The sequence below is a fragment of the Nannospalax galili genome, unplaced genomic scaffold (genome assembly GCF_000622305.1).
Source record: "Nannospalax galili isolate Female #2095 unplaced genomic scaffold, S.galili_v1.0 scaffold770, whole genome shotgun sequence".
NCBI classification, from domain to species: domain Eukaryota; kingdom Metazoa; phylum Chordata; class Mammalia; order Rodentia; family Spalacidae; genus Nannospalax; species Nannospalax galili.
This window is the reverse complement of record NW_008328344.1, coordinates 1605319-1630465: the sequence shown is the minus strand read 5'-3', so window position 1 is coordinate 1630465 and position 25147 is coordinate 1605319. Positions and strand designations below refer to the sequence as shown.

At 42.8% G+C, this 25147-nt stretch overlaps 1 protein-coding gene across 1 annotated transcript in view; it reads left to right on the top strand.

Moving 5' to 3' along the window:
- Vat1l (vesicle amine transport 1 like) overlaps window positions 1–25147 on the top strand; it is a 190375-nt gene that overhangs the window by 12985 nt on the left and 152243 nt on the right. Inside the window, exons 2-3 of the mRNA XM_008826909.2 lie at window positions 14071–14200; window positions 20829–21044. Coding sequence (XP_008825131.1) covers window positions 14071–14200; window positions 20829–21044 — 346 coding nt within the window. The remainder of the gene's footprint in view (window positions 1–14070; window positions 14201–20828; window positions 21045–25147) is intronic.

Below are 25147 nucleotides of genomic sequence, written 5' to 3'. Positions count from 1 at the left end.
CTCACCAGTTTGGTTAGACCAACAAGCCCCATGATCCTTGTGTCTCTGCCTCCCCAGCTCCCAGCACTTGGATTACAAGGGTAGACCATTGTACCCAGCTTTTATGTGGGTGTTAGGGGTCTGAACTCGGGTCCTCCTGTTTATGCAGCAAACAGTTTACCTGCTGAGCCATCTCCCCAGCCCCTCTTCCCTTGCTTCTTTGATCTTCAACGTTTATCTTCGCCCACCTCTTACCTTTATCCTTCCATTTTTCAGGAGTCTACTTTGCTCTTTCCAAAGCACTTCAACCCAACAAGCCTCTGATCTGCTTGGTTCCTCCCCTCACCATTACGCTGGTGTACACACCAGGCTGCCAGCCCAAGAAAGACAATTCCCTTAACAAGGAGGAGGAAGGGGAAAAGCCCAAAACACTCATAGATATTTTCCTATTTGCAACTCCAGGGAAAAAGTCATCGTTTGCCAGCTTCCAATGTACTCTGTGCTACGTGTTTTTGAAAGACAGGTTTCTAGAGTTGCTGATAAGCTACGGGGAAGGGAGGAGGATCATGATCCTGCTACTGTCTCCTATTAGGCTAATCAGACTTAACTATTAATTAACCATTTGAAATCCAGTTCTTTTGTGTTATGGTGTGAATCTGAAATGTGTCCCACAGGCTCCTGTGTTGAACACTTGGTTCCCAGCTGCTGGCACTAGTTTGGGAGGTTCTAGAAGCATTAAGAGATGGGACCTAGTTGGAGAAAGTAAGTCTCTTGGGCATATATTAGCAGAATACACTGAGTCGCCAGACCACTGCTTGCTTCCTCTTCTCTGTGTGCCATGAAGTAAACAGCCTCCTGCTCCCTTGTCTCACTGCCAAGCCATTCTGCTTCAACACGGGCCCATAATCAATGGGACTGAAACCCAGAGGCTGAAATCTCAGAAAATGTGAGCCAAAATAAATAATTCTTCCTAAACTGTTTTAGGTATTTGGTCATAGCTTTCAGAAAAGTAATTAACACACTCATTCGTGCTAACCACATGTTAAGTGTTTAGTAACCACATGTCTCCAGTGGCTACCACATTGGATAGCTGCGATAAAGGCTATTTTCATCATCCAAGATGGTCTATGGACACGACTCTTCTAGTCTCTACCTGCCTCCCTTTTGGCTATAGAAACAACTATCTTACTATATTCTAGGTTTATCAAAAGCAATTGTATTAGTTACTTTTCTAGTGCTGTGATAAGACACCAGACCAAGGCCAGTTATAGAAGGAAGAGTTTTTCTGAGCTTATGGTTCCAGAGGGAGTTCATAATGGTGGGGGCTGTGGGGAGCTGAGTACTCACATCTTCAAGCAGGCACAGGAGGCAGAGAGCAGCTGGAAATCTGCCAAGGCTTAAGAAGTCTCAACGCCCACCTCCAGTGACATGTTTCCTCCAGCATGGCCCCACCTCCTAAAGGTTCCGTGACTTTCCCCACACGGTGCCATAAACTTGGAACCAAGCATCCAAATCCTTGGAGCCTTTGGAGGACATTCTCGTTCAAACACCACAGCAATGTCTCAGGCATTGCTAGCCATACTGCAGCAAAAGGGGACTGTGTCTCTGTGAGAACCCTGTCCTCTCTGGGGTTTCATGAAAAAGTAAAGCCGTGGTCACTTCTTGTCCTTTCCACGGAGAGGTGGACTGGGGCCGGAGAGTTCAGAGAATAGAAGCGAAGAGCACACGCACTCCTAAGCAATTCTCTCCTGTGAGAAGTGCTCTATCCTGATGAAGTCTCTGTGCTGGTCATGACCCTTGTATGGCTGCCTCTTGTGGAATTGTCGTGCGGTGTAGTCATTTATTGGCTGAGCTCTGAACTCCTGGGAAGCACAGATACCACTGCTAATGTTGTAACATCATTGCCTAGGCAAACCCCCAAATGCAGAGGGTTTGTTGGATCTAAACTGGATGAGACTGAATGTTCTATATAACCAAGGGCTGCTAAGCATCCATCTGAAGATGATGCTTTGGTCCACATCAAACATGGAACATAGAGACGTTAACCTTTTCAGGAACCATCGTTAGGAATAAATACTCCCTCCTGCTGTTCCCCAGGAGGGGCTGAGAAGATAAATAACTCCAATTCACCCAAATCAAAAGCATGAGTCTTAGCATCAAGGGGAGCTTATTTGCAACACCATTTTCTGTTTCTATTGAAAACTGGCTGTGAATATTTGCATTCTCGATGTGTCTCTTTGGCTATTTTATTCCATGGTAGAAATACTACTGTAGAGTGTCTGGAATACTAATTTGGACATATGATCTGAATATATTTTCTTTCTCAGACACAGTAGCAATAAAGGATTCATACAGCTATACCTGTGCTAATAGCTATGAATATCACGGTTCATGTTATAGAAGAAGAGATCTGGGTAGGGCAACAATACCATCATTTACTGAATAAGAAAATGGTACCTTATACAAAATCATCAGATGGACCAGAGAATTTCCTGTGTGTCACATGGATGCAAGGGCTTGTTTCTTTATAAATTGTGGTTTGAGAGGGTGTGCAGGATTATGTGGAGCCAGACCCCACGGGGACTGTTGTCAAGAACAGAAAGCGAAGGGGTTGAGCCATCTAAAACACACCCTTCCCACACTCTGGCTGAACATGGGACTTCTCTGTGCTACGACCCACTCAGGACAATTCTGGTTGTCCTTACACAAGATTCTATTTGAGATTTACACAAAAGGGTCTTTGCACATAGTTTTCCTTCCCAGAGCAAATTATTCACACAGTCTTGAGATATCAAAATGGGTGTTTAAACAAGTCAAAAAGTGAAAAAATGTGAGCAAGATTTTCTGAGATCAATCAATGCCTATTTTCCTAGGCGTATTCACGTTATCAGTTGGGAACAAGAAACAGATACAAAAAGCATCAGCTCTTGGGAAATGAGGAAATGAATCAAGCATCTGCTTCTTTGACCCTACATGGATTAGAGTTAAGTGCTTTGATGAACATACCATGAATAAGTCAGGAACAGAATGAGTGGCTTGCTTTCCCTAGCTGTTTTTGCTTGTCACACTAGGTCAGCTTGGTCCTTCTCAGAATCGACAGACCAGATGCTGGGTCCTCGGTGCCCATTAGATTCCAATTTGAAAATTTTATAGCTAATGCTACATCTACAGCATTCTATGACCTTAGCTCCCCACAGCATGTAGAAAGCCCTGAGATAAAATTCTATTTAGATTTTTTCCCCAAGCAATATATACTTAACTTCGATAGTGCTGCCTGCTAACTCTTTATATTTTTTCCCTCAGCCTCTGTCCCTTTCTTCATTCTTTGATCTCTAATTCCTCATTTCCCTTTTTTCTTACTTTTTCACATTCTTAATTAAAGGTCTTATTTTGGGCTTCACACCATTAGTTATAACGACTAAGTCTTTTCTTCAACGGGACCACCATGCAAAGGAGCCCATAAATATTCACAAGTGATGAGCATCAGGGACTAAAATCCTGAAAGTGGAGCTCACGCAACCACTCTGATAGTGGATCCTGTCATATGTTGCCAGGACATTATTTTAGGACATTGCTCCTTACTCCTCATCTATTGGGAGTCACGGCTGTTCTACCTTATAGCTTATCTCCTTCTAAAGAATTACTCTCAAAGGAAGCCCCCTTGTCTAAGTCTGCACCCATTTTCTGGGGGCAACTCTCGATCCTGACTAATTGACGCAAGGTATGAAGCCTAGCCCCCTTGCCTTGACTCAGAACCACTAACGGGACAGGAGTTTTCACGGATTCAGAGACCTCTGCATTTGTACCTCAGAGATAAACTTCTCTGCCCATCCCACCTTTCTTCACATCAATCCAGGCATCATTCCCTAGAACACTTACTATCAGACTGCATGCAGATCTGTCTTAGATTCTGTTTCACAGCAGACTTGACCTTTGGTACCCTCTTTGTGTGATGATGATGATATGGTAGAAGTGGTAGTGATAGCCGCTCACACTTACTAAGTACTTGCTGTGTGTAAGGTATTTATTCTTGCCATGAAGTGTTGTTGTTGTTGTTTTTGAGACATGATCTCAGCTGAGAGATCTCAGCTGTCTCACTGGGACTCACTAGCATGGAAGTCACTATGTAGACCAGGCTGGTCTCCATCTCACAGAGATCCAACTGCCTCTGCCTCCTGAGTGGTGGGATTATATACACTCACCAGCATGCCCAGCTTGTGAGGTATTTATTCGGCAGCCCAAACTCTGTCAACATTTGATCCATACCAACACCTTGAGCTAATCCTCAAGGAAGCCAAACCACCTACTCAGAAAGAAGAGAGAAAATAATAGCTAAGGATTTAGCTTTGGTGATTACAGAGATTATCTGGAACACTTCTTTGGGAGAACCTTTTGGAGGTCAGTGTTTTGAATTCCTAACTGTCTTATATCTTAGCACATCCCTGGTGTCTAAGGGAACACTCTGCCTCTATGCACTACAAAAGTACTTGTCGCTTCATATTATAGTGAGTTTGTGTGATTCTGTCCACATTTGTTAACTCTGGTCTTCCAGGACTTAGTACACTGCTTGGTATACAGCAAGTGCTCAGTGTGCCAGCAGAGTGCAGAGGACCAAGCTTTGTAACCAGGAATGCTGAGTGACATCTCTTAAAGGAAGCAGAGTAGAGAAATTCTGGATTGATCTCATCCACATCTTGGCTTTGTGAACCTCAATATACTTTGATCTTGTTCTTTGTAAAATGGATATATCATTTATCTCAGTGTTGTTTATGCATGTTGTAGAAAGTAAACAGTACCATAGATAGATAGCACTTAGCATCATGCCTGCAACATAGTGCCTGTCTCATAAATTGACTTAACATGATTACTGGCCATGAATTAATTGCTTTTCTCCTTGGGTTCTGTCTTCAGAGAAGTCAGTGTGGGGGTTACTCAGAAAATGTTCATCCCCTGTGGCACATTCCTCTCTGTGGGAAGAGCTGACTTGGGTATCAGTGGTTTTTTGCAATGCCTATGGCGTGAGAAGATGGAGTGCCTTGTCAGTTACTCTCACCTCTCACGTCACTATGACCATGATCTCTAACAGAGATCATTTAAGCAAAGAAAGATATTTTTGGACTCACACTTTCAGAGGGTTCCAATCTAACATGGTGGGGAAGGTGTTGGTGGCACAGCCCAGCTCCTAGTGGCAGGAGTGTGTGATGGAGGCTGTTTACATTGTGGCAGACCAGGAAGCAGAGATACTGTCAGGGACCAGGACTGGGCTACAATCATGAAGGGCTTGTCCCTACACACCTACTTCTGCCCTACCTTCTAAAGTTCCGCAGCCCTCCAAAATAGCACCATTGGCTAGGAACCAAATATTCAAAGCGTGACCTTGTAGGAGGACATTTCAAATTCAGTCTATAATACTTGAGCTAAAGATACTCTCACAGCTAGGGCCAGGGCATGCATAGTCAGGGGAGAAAAGGCCAGTAAGAGATCTTGAGAGGTATCCAAGTAATACTGAACTCATGGTACATAGTCACTGCTACCATGGGGGAAAGGGATTGATTGCTATCACTCACCATGAGTGACACTTCAGGGTCTCTACTGAATACTTACACACATGAATTCAAGGTGCCTTGAAGATAGTTCATAAAATCATGATTTGAAGATCTTTCAAGTGCACTTAATGTTATATTTCCAATTTCCACCTTAAGATGGTCTTTTATAAATGCCTTTAGTATTCAGGAATGTGACAACCTATTCAATATTTTTTTTGGTCTTTTTGAGACAGGGTCTCCCTGTAGCCCCAGCTGTCCTGGAAATCACTATGTAGACCAGGCTGGCCTTGAACTCACAGAGATCCGCCTGCCTCTGCCTCCCGAGTGCTGGGATTACAGACGTGTGCCACCACGCCTGGCTCAATATTTTTATCAGCAGTTTGGACATAAACATCAATGGCCTGGTGACAACATTTTCAGAGAGCAGAAGTTTAGGAAGGTGGGCCAAAGTTTTTAGATCAAAGAATTTGGATCCAAGACAGACAAATTAGAACAATGAATCTAATCTAATCAGACTACATTTAATGAGGGAAAATGTCATCTTCTGGACTAGAGTCAGAAACTTCAACCACCCTGGAAGAGTATGACAGCATCACCCGTCATCCTCATGTCTACTTAATGATCATCTATTAGTTCTTACCTTCTCATTCCAAGGACTTGAATTAGCTTAGGAAGAGGTGTTAGATCAGTCATTCTCTAAGCATGGTCCCCAGACTGGCAGCATAACCGGGAAACTTGGTAGAAATGAAAAGTCTTTTTAAAAATTTTTTTAATTTAATTTTATTTTATAGGGCTGAACACTCATTTTTATTTTCATAATTTGTATTCAATTTTTGTGAATTGTATACAATACATTTTGGTCCTATTTAGACCTCCTCCCCTATCTGCACCCCTCATATAGCACCTCTGCCACATTCCGTGTACTTTGCCATATGTGTTAAGGTCTATGAAATCAAGTTTGTGTCCCCAGATGTCCTTCATTGTGCATCCATCCACTGGAGCCTGGTTAACCTGTCTAGTGTCACAGCCTTAAAGAAAACGAACTCTCCTGACAGCAGTTCTTAGCTGTCCACAGTTCCTCACAGCTCAGGTTGGGGTTCTTCCCCACTTGCCCACTTCTATGCTGGGGTTTTGTCTGGTTTGAGCTGGCATGGGTCTTGGCATGCTGTCCCCATTGCTGTGTATTCATATGAGTAACTTCCCAGCTGTCTGGAGAATTCTGTTTGCTTATAGTTATCCACCACCTCTGACTCTTACAAACCTTCCACCCCATCTTCCACAATGATCCCTGAGCCTTGAGTGGCAAAGGTTTGATATAGATGTCCTATTCAGGGATAAGAACTCTGCAGTTTCTTAGTCTCTGCACTTTTGTCAGCTGTGGCTTTCTGGGTTATAATCACCATCTGTTGCATGAGGAAGCCTTGCTGGTGAGAGCTGAGAAATGCGTTATTATTCTTTCTTCCCTCTGTTCCACTGAGCCTGTGTTCCCTGAGCCTTAGTTTAAGAGGTTGCATTGCAGATTTGCCTCATAGGGTTCGGCACCTCACAGACACGTGTTCTCTGTGTCCAACCAGTTGTGGAACTTTGTAATAATCTCCATCTCCTGCAAAAAGAAGCTTCTTTGATGAGTGGAGAGAGATACACTAAGGAGTTGGATCTAGGATCCATAAATGAGACAGAACATTCAGCCCTTGTTTTTCCGAGTCTGTGTTACTTCACTTAGTGAAATGAAAAGTCTTTAACCTCATCTCAGACCTACTGAGTCAGAGGTAGGGACCACCATCTGTTTTAAGGAGCCTTCCTGGGAATCCTAATATATAATTAAGTTTGCAAACCAGGCTTGAGAGTTAGCTCAGTTGGTAAAGTGCTTGCCACTCAAGCATGAGGACCAAATTCAATCCCTAGCACCCATGTAAAAAATGGGGCACGATGGCACCCACTCGGCATTCCAGCTCCTGGGAGATTGAAGCAGGCAGATCCCTGGGGCTCACTGACCAGCTAGCCTGGCTGATTGGGCAAGCCCCAGTCCTAGTGAGAGACTCTGTCTTAAAAAATAAGGTGGACAATGCCTGAGGTATGACACTGAGGTTGACTACTGGTCTCCGAACACACACATACACACACACACACACACACACACACACACACATATGCATGAGTGCTCATACACTCATGTACCTGCATACACACATGCATCCCCACACTCAAAACAAACAAATTTGTAAAATCACTATAATCATGTATACGATGTCATTAAAGTGGAAATTCTTGAGCTTTCAGAGGTTGAGATGCAGTTGAGCATCAAGATATTCTAGAGAATTGAACTTGGGGAGAATTAGATGACCCAGTGGGTAAAGCACTCATCACATAAGGAAGAAGGCCTGAGTTCAAATCCCCAGCACCAACATAGAAACTAGATGGGTATGGTAGCCTACATGTGATCCCAGTATATGTGGCAGGTAGAGACAGGAGATCTCCAGGGCAAGCGGGCTAGCTAGGCTAGCTGAATCACTGAACACCATGTTCAGTAAGAGACCCTGCCTTAGTAAATAAAGTTAAAGTGATCAAGGAAAATACCCACTATCAATATCACACATACACACACAGATATATATATATATACATGATTAAAAATAATAAAAATCCTTAAAATTTAGCAAATGTATAATTGCTCTTATATATATATATATATATATATATATGCCTTCCTTTCACCAGGGGGATAAAAAACCTTCCCCACAACTACCTGTTTCCCCTTTAATAAACTTCTTCTTCGGACCAATTCTCATCTGAAGTTTGAAAATTAATAAATTATCACTGAGCTGATTGGTTTGTCATTAATCTAGTGGAATCTTTAAAGAAGTAGGGCTGAAGGGACAGCTCAGTGGTTATGAGCACTGGATGCTCTTTCAGAGGACCCAGGTTTGGTTTACAGCACCCCTGTGGCAGCTCACAACCATGTTCCAGAGAATCTGAAACCCTCCAGTTCCAGAGAATCTGAAACCCTCCAGTTCCAGAGAATCTGAAACCCTCCAGTTCCAGAGAATCTGAAACCCTCTTCTGGCCTCTGTGGGCACTGCATACATAAGTGCATCTACATACCTGTAGACAAAACACTTACACACATAAAAAAAATAGATTATTAGAATATTAAAAGAGAAATAATTTGTGTTTATCATTTGAGATTATTAGCATATAAAAATTAACATATTTGAAATAGCAAGCTCTGGGGAAAAGAATACACAGCTGTCTACTGTGGTTTATAGATAACAAAGGATGACCTAATGGTCAAACTTTCAAGCCCAGTAATCAAAGGAAAAGAACTCAAGTTCTCATTCAAGTGCTGACAATGTGACCTTGGGCAGGGCATTCTGTTTTCTCGTGGTATTTTTGTACAATGAGATTCAAATGGTCCATACCTTAGTCCTCACAGGTAGCACACACACACACACACCATGGGAGCAGTGCTTGCTGACATAGAACATGCAAGGAAGACAACTGAACATCTCTTCCTGAGGCTTCATAGGGTAACATGCCTCACTAAATAAGAAAAAGGAAGTACCCAGGACAAGTCTAGCTTTGAGACTGAGTTCTGCTCTTTTATCAAGACCACCAGTGTTTCTCCCTATCTCCCTAGCTTTGATCCTGACATTATTTTAAGTATAATCCATACGATAAAGGGTTATCAGAACAGTGTGAGGACTTCAGAGGGCTTTGGAGAACTCAGTGAAGATCTATAACTGATAGAGAGCAGTGTCCAACTTCTGGAACTTATATATTTACAACCTATCCACTCATTTCCTTTTAGTCTTCTTGCCCATGAGGCTAAGATTACTGATTTTTGTACCATTTTATTTATTTGCATGTCATAGCACCATGAGGGGTCCCAGTCACATGCTTGTGCAGCTACTAATCCCACCAGGTCTTCTTCATGTGATGGACTGTACCCTCAGAGAGCCAAAATGAATCCTTCCCCCAAATAGAAAAATTAAATAAGTAAGTCATCTGGAAGTCAGTATCAATCTCTCCTCTCCATGTGTACCTGGGTCTTTAGACACAGTCCAGGACAGTTTCTAGGTAAAAATCAGATTATTCTAGAGTGTATTGGAAACTGTAATCATGAAGATGCATGGCTTGATATGCTCCTGTTTTGTTTTCTTTTTGTAGTAGTGGAAAAAGAAAAGATTATGTAGACTAAAGTTGAAGTCCATGGGTTTTACTGTGTAGCTTTGTTTTAATATTCCTAAAGATTATTGCTTACTTTGTCTGAAAAAGAAATATCAGTCTCAATGGGTAGTTGATTGTGGTACTTGTTTAGTTTGTATTTTCTAGTTTTGTGGGACTAAACCCACACAGGAACTCAAAGAAATTCCAGTACAAAGATACGTGAAATAACAAAGGAATTCAGAGAGCAGAAGGTGTGGTGGGGCACCAAGTCTAGGGCTGGAGCCTTCCCATTCTAGGTAGCTCAGTGGTGGAAGCTTGCAAAGTTCCTCCTTCGGCGTGTTGTGGGGCTGACTCTTATGTTTTCCTGTTTATTCAGTCCCCTTACCTGCTGGCCTTTCCACTGGCACTTCCTCAAAGCTCGTCAACTAAAGTCCTCTAACTTGGTTCTGCTGGGGAACACCCATTGTTGGACAAATTTATGTGTTCATATTAAGAATGGATACTGCTTGGATTATGAATGGCCACTCTTCAGGTATTGGATCCATCCCTGTGGCAATCAGTGTTGACAAGGGGAAAGAGATAAGGAGTTACAAACATGGCTCTTGGAAGTGCCACTTTATCCAGCATGATGGTGGGAGAAGTTCCCACAAAGAAATAGTATGTGAAGGGGCCTGTGGAGATGGCTCAGGGGATAGGAGCACAAGTCTGAAGACCTGATTTCAAATCCCAGCATCCATGTACAAAAGCTAGGTGTGACCATGCATGTGCTTGTAACCCTGGAACTAAGGGAGGCAGAGACAGGAGGCTCACTGGGGAGTGCTGGCCATCAGCCTAGTTCCAGGTTCCAAAAGGAACCTTTTCTCAAGGAAATAAATGGCGGATGAAAGTTGATACCTAACGTCTTCTTCTGGCCTCTTTGCAGGTGTACACTTCCATGTAACACACATGCACATATACTACACATACATGCCACTCACACACACATATACATACATACACATGCACACAAACGTACAAAAAATAGTATGCTCTGTTCTAGTAAGGGCTCAAGTTTACACCATGCTTGAACTCAAATCCTTTCCCATTTTCTAAAAACAGTACTTAAGCAATTGACTTATTTTGTGTGTCTTAAGTTTTCTTGTTTGAAAATGATTATAATTAATAACTCAGAGGAGTGCCATTGAGTCTTAAATAACAAAACTAAACTACTTAGCAGTTTCTACCACAACTAAAGCTCTTAGTGAATGTCAGCAATGCCCGTATCAAGAAGAGGTGGGTAATACAAGTAAAGCTATTCCGTTAATAATAGGCTACCTCTTGGGGCTGGAGAGGTGGCTCAGCAGTTAAGAGCACTGCCTGCTCTTGCTGAGGACAAAACCTAGGTTCAGTTCCCAGAACCCACATGGCAGCTAACAACAGTCCATAAATCCAGTTCCAGGGGAATCCAACGCCCTCTTCTGACCACTATGGGCATTGCATGGGATGGGTGCATTTACACACTTGCAAGCAATATACTCCTACACATAAAATAAAATTAAAACACAATAGGTCACCTCTTTTGTGTTAAAATCGGCATTGGCTCTCAGGAAATGCTTGCTTTCTGGAAAGAGGGGACATTCTCTGTGACTGAATGCCTTTCTGCAGAAATAGGAAGTTGCCCCCTCATAGAGTCACTCTTAGCCCTTCTCAGTTGCCGTAGGCCCAGCTCATGCTGGATGGTGACTGAATACAGCTCCACCGAGCAGTGTAAAAGCATCTAAGATGAAGCCTCCTCTGGGGGTGGCGGTGTTAGAACGACTGCACGATTTCTTCTGATACTTCTTCATTAGGGTCTTGGGAAATCATAAGTTTTTACACAAAGGGAAACACAGTGCCCTGAAACCTGCGTGGGAGGAGATGGAGTGCTTGGTTTGGGAGGCGGAAATTCCTTTATTGTTACACAGTGATGCTCTGTTTATTGGGCTGTGTCTGACAATGGCCCATTTTATGGAAGTTAAGTTTATAGATAGCTGGAGTTTCCAAGTATCAGCTCTGAAACTATTTTAACACCCCCCTTTATCAAAAATAGTCCCTAAAATGCTCACATATGTCTTACTTTCTTGGATGAAGATGTGTGCTCAAAGCCTGATGCTTCTTGAATACTTTCTATGCACCATGCTTAAGTCCTTTACTCCTTATTAATTTGCACAACATCCCTGTGAAGTGAGCACTGACTAACTCCTGCTTTCCAGATTAGGGAACCAAAGTACAAAGTCAGTTATCCAAGACAGAAGTGGCAGAGTTCAGATTCAAACCCAATCTCCGCAACCCCTTAAGAAACTGTTGGAGAACATTTTGGTTCAGAAATGGCCTAAATAATTATTAGCCATCAAAGTAGGACTTTTGTAAATCTACACATGTATTTCAGAAATGTTCCATTATTCTGATGTTTGAAAAGGAATTAGTCTTTAAACCAGAAGCATGAACCTTGGAATATTCACAACTATTCCTTCCTGACTGTGGGCCTGTTGCATGCCAGGTACACCGGAAACAAGGAAACTTGAGATACATGACTGCCTTCAAGGGGGCCACTCTTACCAGATGCATCATCTGAGGCAAGGTGGGGAACTTGCCTCACTCATGATCAAGAAGACTGTGAGAAAGTGTAAACTTTTGAACCCAACCTTCAAGGAAGTCATCCTCTTTAAAAAAAAATTATTGAGGGGCTGGAGAGATGGCTCAGTGGTTAAGAACACTGGCTGTTCTTGCAGAAGACCCGGGTTCAAATCCCAGCACCCACATGGAAGCTGACAACTGTCTATAACTCCAGTTCCAGGGGATGCAACAGCCTCTTCTGTATAATTGGGCAAATTTGAGGTAAGCAAGCTGTGACAGAAGGTCTATCAGATGCAGCTATTGAGAGGAACTCATTATTAAAATTTTTATTGAGCCTTTGTACATTTCATATAATTGCTCTTAATCAAATGTAGACCTATCTCTAAATAAAGAGATAGAGGAAGACATTAGGAGATGGAAAGACCTACCATACTCATGGATTGGTAGAGTCAATATTGTGGAAATAACCATCTTACCAAAATTAATCTACAGATTCAATGCAATGCCAATTAAAATACCCATGACATTCTTCACAGAGCTAGAAATAAAATCATATGAAACCACAAAAGACCCCAGATAGCCAAAGCAATCTTGAGCAAAAAAAAAATGGGGCGAGGGGGGAGGATCACCGTGCCAGATCTCAGATTACATTACAGAGCTATAGTCATAAAAACAGCATGGTACGTACTGGGAGTCATCCTCTTGGACTTCATCCATTCTGTGTGAATGAAACTAGAGAGTGGGACCAAAGAATGCAGGTAGAATTAGATGTTTCCTTGGCTTCAGAGAGGCCATTGTGTTCAACAGTTCAAGTTGTCTTGCTTGGCCAGATGCTGATGGACCTTGGGTTGGACTGAAAACTTTGGTTTCTTAGATGATGATTTATGCAAATGAGAAGCAGGTAAGAACTCTATCTCTTGGCAAAAGACGCATGTTCAATGCAATTTGTTTCACCATGGGGTTTGTAAATGAAGTTAAATGCACCTCCAAGGGTAGCTCTATAAAACCATTGGATGCATTGTTGGCATCGATAGAATCAAGTGCATGGTTTCCCGTGGAGATTACCTGGACATAATTTCAATAACTTTTATTTCAAAGTAATGCATTAACAGAAAATACCCAGTGCCTTCCCTCAACCAGAGACAACGTAGATCCCACATCCGTGGCCCATCCTTTTGATCTCCCTTCTGTGAGTCACCCTCCTCCCACAGGGCCTAATGGACTCTCTTGATGGGTCCATCTGACATTATGGGTGCTGCTTATGCAGAGTGCTGGAGCAAATGTATGCAGTGATGGAGGAGAGCTAGTTGGTTGTTTTGAACCCTTTTAAATTAGGTCTCCTTTCTCTTTCTGTGTCACAGACTGACTGGTGGTCATGATGTCTGGCTGCTTTCCATGTGTCTGCTCATAACCATGCCATAGTGTTTTTCACCCTTGATTAAGTGCTCGGGTGCCTAATGACCAGTCTAGTCAATATGTGTTTTCAGAGTCAGAGTACACAGGCTCTGAGAGAGGACCAAGGAGCTGAATTAGAGTGTGAACTGCAGCTCGTTTCACTGCCAGGAAAGCATTACTTATCCACATAGAGATAATTGGATTTTGCTTTATTACTGATATCTAGCTAAGTGGCATTACTATTAGGGACACTTTGGTGAGAAGGGGGGTGGGGAGAAAGAGGGGAAGGGGAACAAGGAAAGATGAGGGGAAGGAAGAAAAGCAAAGCAGACCAGCGGGTTTGGGGGCACTCATTTTGAATCTCTCTTTTTGTGCTTACTGTTCACAGTGGGTTAAACTTCATTGACCTGATGGTACGACAAGGGAATATTGACAACCCTCCTAAGACTCCCCTGGTACCAGGATTTGAATGCTCTGGAATTGTTGAAGCTCTAGGGGACAGCGTGAAAGGATACGAGGTAAAGTTTTAAACTCTGGCATAAGGGCAGTGGTCACAGACAATCCATGAGACAGTAAGACTTTGCAAAAGTATATCTGAAACAATATCAGCCATGTTTTATTGCTATCATTTTCTTATTTCTTTGTTAACCATGTTTGCAATGATTGTCCCATAACTTTATTTATTTCCCATGACTTTTCATATATTGGTTGCTACTGGCAATGGACTGGAGGATTGGGCTAGACAGATATCATCATATTCTTTATTCACGTAATATAGCTATTAAGTAAGAATACTGAAGCCAGGCATAGTCGTGCACACCTTTAATCCCAGAACTCTAGAGGTGGAGGCAGGTGGTGGATTTCTGTGAGTTCAAGGCCAGCCTGGTCTACAAAGTGAGTTCCAGGCCAGCTGAGGCTTCAGGGAGAACATGTCTTAATAAAATAAAAATAAAAAAGAATACTTGGCATTGTGTTAACTGCATGTGCATAGTCCCTTACACCAGCCACAGTTCCCATTTTCCCACAATCTCAGGCTCAATAGTCAATTACAAGAAGTAGATGAAGTCACTTCATATTTTGTAATGTGGTTCCTTTAAATATTTATTTAGTTAATAACATTTAAGTGATCATGTACAAATCCCGAACTATTTCAAGAACGGGAAAAACAGGATTTTACTTGAGAAACATTTCAAATCAAAGAGGCTGACCCTGACAGGATAGAATTGATGATGGATTAACAGCTTTGGGAAGAGGGCAGTGGGTGAATGGTATTGAATACTCCATTGTTCAGTTTTCGTGAAGATGTGTAAAATTCACCATGATACGCAATTTTTTTAACTCACAAAAGATGCACGCATGACTTTTCCCTGCTGTTGTAATACAAGCTGAATTCAAGTTACTCTCTAAAACTTGAAACAATGAGCCAGCAAGATGGATCAGTGCAAAAAGGAGCTTGCTATCAACCTGAAAATCCGAGTTAGATCCCTGGGCCCACAGGATGGAGGAAGAGAACCAACTCCATCAAATTGTCCTCTGACTTCCTCAAGTGCACTATGACATGCATGTGTGTGCACATACACACACATGCACACACACACACACATGCACATGCACACAACAGTAATACATTTTTTAAAATTGAAACACTCTGACCACATCAGTTCCATAGAATTCAGGAGTTTAGAATCAGAAAATTGGCTGCAAATCAAGTACAAGAACTCTCAGTCCTAAGTTCTCAGTAGGGAGGTGGTTGACTGACACTTAAAAACACACCATAACCAGCTCCATGAGGGAAGCCACCTTTCCTCCAACCACAACAGAATTCCACCCGAATAAAGGTTACTATCCCCTCGGGTTCACAGAAATGCAGTCATTCTCTGGGAGGCCAGTAGACGTGAAAGCAGAACCCAGATTCAAGGCCACAGAGCCGTTTCACAGTTCCTAGAATCTCTTGGTCTTTGCCCATATGCCCATCTCCCAAATGTTACAAAACTACATGCAAGAATAGAAGGCTGACGATCACTCTGGAAGATCCAGTGCCACAGTCCTTCACCTTGAACTTCGGCCTTGGCACAGGCTCAGTACATCTGAGCATCTAACGCTGTCTGTGTCCTCTGGTCCCACTCTCTGGCCTCGTTCAGACGGAATGGATGAAGTCCAAGAGGATGACTTTCTTGAAGGTCAGGTTCAAAAGCTCACTCTACTCTGAAAATATCAAAGATTCCAAATTCATTACAATGAGTATCTGACAATTACATCCCACTTAGCAAGTTTCATCAAAGATTTCCAAATCATATAGTGGGAGAAAAAAAATCCCAAGAAAGAAGAAGTAAAGGGACATTTGCTTCTGTTTTATACAACTTTACATTCTCTGTCCCTGGGGAAGACTGGAAGTACATACATCTGTCCTTGGAAGTGATGCTTATAAAAATAGCATCTGTTCTTAGGTCCTACACGACGGAAGAGTTCGCACTGCTTACTCTGCTAACCCCGGGCACTGCGTAAATAGCAGTAAAAAGAAATGTTGCTAGACTTGATTCGGAGTAATAACTTACTACACTTGACTAAAGATACGTTTGTTCTTTAAATGTGATTTATCTTCTTCTAGTCAGCCTTGGTTTATTTACTATGAAGCCCACCTTTCAGTGTTTTGTCTTTGTCCAGTGATTTTCCTTTTCAGCCACACAAATAAAGAAAGTCTCCTAGATGTCTCCAGTGTGATACTGGAGAAAGCCAACCCAATATTCCCTGTGTAATTTCGGCTTAAGGTTCTCAATCATGTTGCAGATGAAATTCTACCGAGGAACATGCTCCACAGCTATCTTGAGGTGATTAGTTGCAAATCATTGAAAAGTCATTGCCAGAGGCCAGCAGTAAAGGAACAATTTGGGCTCATGTGTTCCGAGCTGATTTCTTTTTTGTTTTTTAGTAGAATTAAATAATGAAGTGAATTTGGATATTTTATACATATTTATACATACTTCATATATATGTATGAGTATATATTATATGTATGCTGATCCTTAGTCATATTTGTTATTTTGAGAATGAAATGAACGAATGAACGAATGATAGAGTGAAATTGAGGGAGAGACCTGAGAGGGCTCAGACAGACCTCCACTAGGAAGCAGGTTGAAATACTCAGTTCATCTCTGTCTACATGAACCCGAGAAGCTGTCAGCTGTACTGTGGTACTGAGTCTCTTTCTGGGTTTTCATGATTCTGTGAAGAAGAGAAAGCCAGTCCTGGGCTGTCTTCATCATCTGCTCCAAATGCTTGCATGGGAGATAATATCCTGGTATTCATTCATCACTTGGCCTTCCAGAAACAGAGACACAGTTCAGTGGGACAGCCTCTCTTCCGTCTGTTTCTTCATTAGGGAGCTGTGCCTTCTGCTGCATGGAGTCGAGTCGGTCTGTATTTACCATCTGATCACTGACCTGTGGATTCCCTGAGTTTGGGGAGCAATCTCTTCTTTCTCAAAGCTGTGCATGCACTCATTGCTCCTTCCTTGACTGACGTGGATTGTGCTATGGACACTGCGTGCAGATTTTGCGATTTAACCTTCGGAGGACCCTGTACTAATATTATATCCATTTCAGAGCTGACAAAGCTTTGACTAAAAGAGTCCAACAGAGCAGCACAGGTCCCCCCACTGTACCTTTAAATAGCTTTGTAGGACTTCTCTCAGGAACAATAGATTCATTATTAGGACCCAGAGTCAGAGTCATGGATCCCGATCCTGACCCTGTCACACTGTAACTCCATGACCTTTGACAAGTGATTTAATCTCTCTCTGTCTTAATTTAAATGCACGTAAACAAATTGATGGTCATTCATCTGTCGTGTGGAGTGGTGCCAGAGCCCATCTCAAAGGAGGTTTACTTTTGCTGTTGTCATTGGATAGGGGTAGGAAGGGAACACTAAGCTATCAAGAAAGTGACAAAAATTAGAATCAGTTATAAGAAAAAAATATGTAGAAACTAAACCCCTCTGCCATGAAAGCTACTAAGTTACTGGAAATTTACCCCGACTGCAGCTACTTCAGTACTGCATTTGGAAACTCACATAAGGAACTGATACTTCAAATATCAGAATGTTTTAATTTCACTAGCCTTTGGCAAGCTACTAATGTTACTTCACTTATTTGTATTCATCTTTAACAATGATAGGCTATTTTAAAACATGGCATTTTAAAGAGATTTTCCCCCTTTTCAGAGTGTTTGGCTAGGTCAACTACTGATCAGAACACACTATCCAGCCGTGCCCTCACAGGGTTAGTTAAAGCTTAGATGAGCCAAACCATGGTAAGTCCTGAGACAAATACCTGACATGTGCCATGTCCCATACATGTTCTTTGTCGCTTATCTCACTGAGCGCCACTCTGGTTTTACTCTAAGCCTAGTTCCTCTTGTTCATGCTCCTGTGTCTCTCCGATCTACCAAGTTTCGTGTGTCCATTGTGATCTGAAATCTTGTGCTGTGGTTTGACACAAATACGAATGAGCTAGACAGGCAAGAAGTCCATCTGGGGATGCAAGAAACAAAAGAGAGCAGACTGGACTCCTAGCTCTGTCCTTGGTGCTCAGGATAGCTTTAGCAGAATTCCAACCTGCCCGGAACCTCAAATACCCTCACCACTAAAACAGTGTAGTTAAATGACAGCTGAGTCTAAATATAACCTGACAGTGTCATTGTATCATGCACCACTCAAGTGGGGGTGGCATAGAATCTGGACTCCAAGGCCCCTAGAAGATTCTTATAGGGAGAATGCAAGGGATCCTAACACACCTTGAAGTTGGAGGCAGGGATGAATATGCACTTCTGAGGATGCTGTGTTTTGTGGGAAGGAAATTATGGTTTCCATGGGATTCTAACGAGAAAACCCTCCAAAATTTACAAAATTCACCAATGTTTAGACCTGAGATCTGAAATATGACTGATATCTCCATCAAAGTGGAGGTCCAGTCCTATGCAGTATTCAAGGAGTCCAGGATTATTCATGGGCTTAAGGGGGGAGGGGGGAGGAAGGCATGTGTGAACTGGAGTCACAGGTAAGTTTAGGCAAGGACACTCTCCCCTCCAGACCTCAGACAGGATTCAGGATGGGAGGACACATTCATGGCTAAGCCAAGTCCCCTGGGGATAAAGAAAGGAAAAACAAAAAGCAGCCACTCCTCCGTGCCCCTCATCAGATCATCATGGTGGACTGACTGCTTGTCTCTCAGAGCAAGCAGACCAGGCTCTGTACTGCTCCTGTTAGCAAGGTAGACCAGGGAAGAGCAAATTGCTTCAGTGACTCAAACGTCTCTCCTACATTGAGTTAGCTCAGCCCCCATCATGGATACGCCACAGCTGGAGCAGACCAGTACAGCTTCTCTTAGAACACTGGAGCTATGGTTCCCAACTGTCGCATCCACTTGAACTCCTCATGACACAGATCTGATAGGTACCGGAGTGGACAAGTGTACCCTTATAGATGCTGTGCCAGCCATACACTGAGGTTATAGCAATCTCATTCCAAAATTCACAGATCTGTCTGATCTTAGGGACCTTTATCTCTAAGCTACTGTGAAATCTCTTGGCCCATATCAACCTTTCTGCACATAAAAAATTATATTTACTATCTTTGGATCAGTGTCTGAAACATCGCCATCATGCTTTATGTCTTTGAATTAAAGCTTTATTTTCTACTAAAATATCCTTTCCAGATCAAGTTGCCTCCTAAGCTCTGGCACTCGGAATACTTGCCACTTGTAATTTTTCAGTGGATAGGAACAATCTGAAAATCTGAATTGTAATTCATTTACCTTGATATCCTCCATACCTGGAACCCAACACTGAGAAGGGGTTTAAATAGACAACCCTGACAGGAGATCATTGTGATATCATGCAAAGAGATATGGAAACAGACATTCCTCTGCCTGCATGACCTTAGGTCAGAGACTTACCCTTAGTTTCATCATATACATGGTAGAAATAATATCCCACAAAGCTGTCATGTAAACTAAATAGCCAAAGTAGAATGAAGATTACAGACGCAGATACGTTATTATTTTTGTTCAGTAAGTGGATTTTTCTGTTATAATTAAATGTGCAAATAGAAAAACCTTTCATGAAGAGAAATTCATCCCCCAGCTAGCCTGAAAGTTCACAGGTGCTTGGCTATGAGGGCTGAAGTTGCTTAAACGCCTTTAAGGAAGGACGGATGGTCCAGGCGAAGGATGATTTTGCAAGGAGAGAAGAAGGCTGTAAATCACTCCTCTGCCTTCATTACATGTGCTGATACTATCCAAGCCTCTTGCTACCACCTACACAGTCTTCAGAATTCAATTGACAGAGGCTAGGGATGCAGCTCAGTTGGTAGAGTGCTTATCTGGCATGCATGAAGCCCTGGGTTCAAGGCCTTGGTACTGAATAAAGCTATGGTACATACCTATAATTCCAGCTTGTAGGAGGCGGAGGCAGGAGAATCAGAAGTTCAAGGTCACTTTCAGCTACATATCTAGGCCAGTCTGGGATGCATGAGACTCTGTTTGAAGAAGGAGAAAGAGAGGGAAGAACAGGAAGGGACAATAACAAGGACAGAGGAGGAGGAGGAGGAGGAGGAGGAGGAAAAAAAAAGAAGAGGAGGAGGAGGGGGGAGGGGGAGGAGGAGGAGGGGAATTTCAGTAATAGAATGAATTCTCTTGAACTGTGGTTCTGGGCATGAAGTGGTAGGCAAGAAATCCAGACTATTGGGACTGGAGAGATGGCTCAGCAGTTAAGAGCACTGACTATCTTGCAGAGGACCCAGGTTCAAATCCCAGAACCCTCATGGTGCCTAACAACCATTCATAACTCCGATTCCAGGGGATCTGACTCCCTCTTCTGTCCTCCTAGGACACATAAAATAAAAATAAACAATTTTTAAAAATTTAAAAAGAAATCCATGTGACTTGTGAAACATAAGTGACAATTTCGTTTTTACTGTAAATGTATAAAAAGTTATTTCATCAAAAAATAAATAAGACTATGAAACTCAGGAGGATTAGGAGAAATGTTTTGTGTGTAGCATTTTCGAGGGACAGCTCCCAATAATTCTGGTCCCTTTTTGAACTCCTATCGTGAACTAGCCTCCATTAACCTTCTGTTTCTTCATTACCAGATTGGGGACCGTGTCATGGCATTTGTCAATTATAATGCCTGGGCAGAGGTGGTCTGCACACCAGTGGAGTTTGTTTACAAGATCCCAGATGACATGAGCTTCTCCGAGGCTGCTGCATTCCCCATGAACTTCGTCACAGCCTATATGATGCTCTTTGAGGTTGCCAACCTCCGAGAAGGGATGTCCGTGCTCGTGCACTCGGCTGGTGGTGGAGTGGTAAGTTGGCTGCTTCTGATTTGGCTTCCTCAAGGTCATGATGGTGGAAATGGAGTTGCTATGCTCTGTGGGATTCTTATGTGAGTTGGAGTCACTAGTAGGAATAATCTAGAGCTCTGGTGGTGCTCACATGGACAGAAAAACCATCATAGATTATCACTGTGGGGTTAGAGATGGTGTCCCCAGTGTTTAGGAAGATCTCTGTGATGGCAGGTGAGGACACAGTGGTCTCAGACTTGGTATCTGTAAAGAGGCCCTCTCAGCTGTGGCATCATGATGAAATGTTTTGTCAGTCTTTGGGAGATGCCTCACAAGTCATATCTTGCTGATATATGAAATGCCAAGATAGTGAATAATTTGCTTTTCAATTAGTTACTTTTCAATTAATTCAATTCATTACTTTTCAATTAATTGCAGTATCTTTGACACGATTAGTTTTACCTGTTAATGTGGCACAATGTAGAGTCACGTGGGAGGAGAGTCTTAATGAGGAATTGTCTGGATCGAGGTGGCCTGTGGACGTGTGTGCTGGAAAGCTTCAACTTGACATACCTGAGAAGAGGAAACTTCAGTTGGGGAATTTTCTCTATTGGCTTGGCCTGTGGGCAGGTCTGCGTGGCGTTTTCTTGATTGTTGAGTGATGTTGAAGGGCCCAGATCACTGTAGGTGGTGCCACCCATGGGCAGGCAGTCCTGGATTATGCAAGAAAGTAAGCTCAGCACAGGCCAGAGGAGCAAGTCAGTAAGTAGCGTTCCTCCATGGTGTGTGCTCCAGGTCCTGCCTCTGGGTACCTACGATGAGTTCCTGCCTGACTTCCCTCAGAACTGGAAGAGTAAGAAGAAACAAACTCTTTCCTCCCAAAGTTGGTTTTGGTCAGTGTTTTATCACAGCAATTGAAAGAAAACTAGGACAGCATGTCTTACGGGTTGTTACATCTTGGTTGTTAGTCGATGTAGGAAGACTCAGCCCACTGTGGGTGGCACCATTCCATAGGCTGGGCCCTGGTCTCTATAAGAGTGAAGAAAGGTAGCTAGCAAGCAAGCCAGGATCCAAGTATTTCTTCCCTTGATCTTGACTGTGGATGTGATGCTTACATTCCTGCCTTGACTTTCCAATGATAAAGGGCTGTATCCTTGAATTGTAAGCCAAATAAACGCTCTCTTCTCTAAGTTGTCTTATGTTTGGGTATTTTATACCAGCGACAGAAATGAGACTTGGACCCTATATTAGCATTGTTATCTACTTGTTTTATAGTATATTTTTCTTGGGTGGCAGAAACCTAGACAGAGAACATACTGACATACTGGGAATTACAACTAAATCCTAATATACTCAGGAGAGTGGTCATATATGCGGGGTACTTAGTGGGTCAACTTTTAGGCATGTCTTTGCCAAGAGGAAATAGGGAAATCAAGATCGCTGCCCTGGAGTTCAGGAGTGGCAGGTGTTTCGCCCGTGGTTTCAGTCTGTCTCAGTGTCGTCACCAGTGCGTACTGTACGCCCTCCACCTGGTGAGTGCTGCAGGCTTGTCGTGATTTGCCGTGGTATGGATAGAGCTCTAGTTTTTCTGAGCGTGTAACTCAACTCAACATATACTTATTAAGCACATTTAAATTCTAGATTCTGTGGATATGGAGATCCAGGAGGAAGGTGCTGGCACATGATCCAACAGAGTTTGAGAGAGTCCCAGAGCTGTGTTCCTCCTATTTGATGACCTGAGATGAGATCTTATGACTAAGTCTCTCAGAGATGTCACTGTCACTGGAGGTTTTGTTAATACTGTTTGGTTTTTTTTTTTTATCTTGACATTTTACAACTACAAAAACTTTCTGCAGTATAAAGCAAATCTCATCTGTGTGTCTGTGTCTGTGTGTGTGTGTGTGTGTGTGTGTGTGTGTGTGTGTGTGTGTGTGTGCTTGCCTGTGAAAGCCAGAGGTTGATATCAGGAGTCTACCTCAATCACTCTTTATTTCTTAATATTTGTTTTGTATGTGTATGAGTGTATTGCCTAAATGTACATAAGGGCACCCATGTCATGCAGTGCCTGCAAAGTTCAGAAGAGGGTATTGGATCCCAGGAACTGGAGCTATAAGTAGTTGTTAGCTGCCATGTGAGTGCTGGAAACCAAACCTAGGTCCTCTGCAAACGCAACTAGTGCTCTTAATCACTGAGCCATCTCTCCGGCCCCTCTCCACATTGTTTTTTGAGACAAAGTCTGCAACTGAGCCTGAGCTCTCAGTTTAGACTGGCTGGCCAGAAATCCCAAAGGATCCTTCTGGCTTTGCATCCCTGGTGCTGGGATTACAAGATGTACCACCACGCATAGCTTTTTTACATGGGTGCTAAGTATCCAATTCAGGTCCTCATGTTTGTGCAGTGAGCATATGCCAACTGAGCCATCTCCCCTGCCCATAAAGTACATTTCTGCTTGAATCCAAAACAGTGAAAGCACATGGAAGTTTAGCAATGTCTTCAGAAGAGATCTTCAATCACGGTCATAAATTTGCTGATGTCGTTTGGCCATGAGCAAAGATATAGTAAAAGCTAAATATCCCTTAGAAAAGAGATGAATTTCTGTTCCAGCAGTCTTCTACCAGCAAGCAAGTCATTTAGAATGTTGGCATTTATAGTCTTAGTGTGTTAGGCACACAAAGTACGGGAGACGTGTTTTCACATTATCAGCATTAGTGCCAGTCCTTGCAGTGGTGTGGGGACGTAGTCCTGCCAAGGGTCAACGTGACAGCTGATCTTGACTGCCAACTAGACTCGATCAGGAATCAACTACAATGCAAGCTACTGGGCACTCCTATAAGGGACTTTCTTCGGCAGATGATTCAGAGTGGACAGACCCACCCTCATTGTGGATGGCAACCCAGATAAAAGGGCATGAGAGAAGGAAAGCTTTCTTTGTTGCCTGCTTGCCTCTCCTGCTGGCAAGTTCGTCTGCCCTGTTGCTGCTTCTTTCCTTTGCTGACATTAGAACCAGGTTCTTCAGGTTTCCAACACAGACTGAAGACTAGCAGCTCTCCAGGAATCCCCCAGGCCTCCGGCACCAGTTTGGGACTTACTGAGACATCCAGCTTAGTGCACCAGACAAGCCAGTAAGCAGCATTCTTCCATGATCTCTGCTTCAATTCCTGCCTCCAGGTTCCTACTTTGAGCTCCTGCCCTGACTTCCCTCAGTAACGGTCTGTGACCTGAAAGTGCAGGCCCAATAAACCCTTTCCTCCCCAGGCTGCCTTTGGTCAGAGAACTTTATTACGGCAAGAGAAGGAAGCTAGAACAGTCGGTGTGCATGCTGTCTAGACAGGTGATGTGCCTCTGAGTTACATCATCCAACCTTTTTAAATGTTATTTCTTATTTTGTTTCCTCTTTTTGTTTGTTCTGAGAACAAATAGGAACCTGTGAGGGGCTCATGGCTTACATAAGAAATTCTTGAGCCATCACTATAGTATTTACCGTGCCTTTTTGTGGTAGTGATGGGCACTAACAGCAATAGCTAAAATGTGAATGATGTGAAGGGATTGTGGAAAAGGAACACTAGGGGAGCAAAATAACGTAAGGGGCGTAATGCAGGCTGCAGTGTCTCAGAGCTTTGTTGGGGTTGGACAACAATTTTCTTTCTTGGCTTCCTAACAGTGGGTTGAAAACAGGGAAAATAATCACTCATGTAAACTATTTTCATTTGATGGAAATAAAGCCATTTGAGAAAAAAATTGCAACTAATACTGGTTTGGAGAATGGAGGGCTATTCCTCTGTGGCTTCTCTAAAAGAGTGTGCTGGAAAGCCATGAACATCCTTGCTAAAGCTGTTATAGCAAGTACAATATTTCTGTGAAGCGTTTTCCTGTGCCATGCTCTGAAGGCTGTCTAATAGCATCAAAGGGAAATGAATCTAGAGAGAGCAAATGTGTTGGAGTCAAAAGGATATGGTCTAGCTGCCTGTTTGGACAGAGGTTGAAGGTGTGGTCGGATCGCCCATCTCTCTGGATGGAGGTTATCCTTGAAAAGCATTTCTCCCAGCCGAGATTGGGTAGGTAAACTGCTATGGTTCAAGGCCATCATTAAAGAAAAGATTTGGAGCAAAGTGCTGACATATATA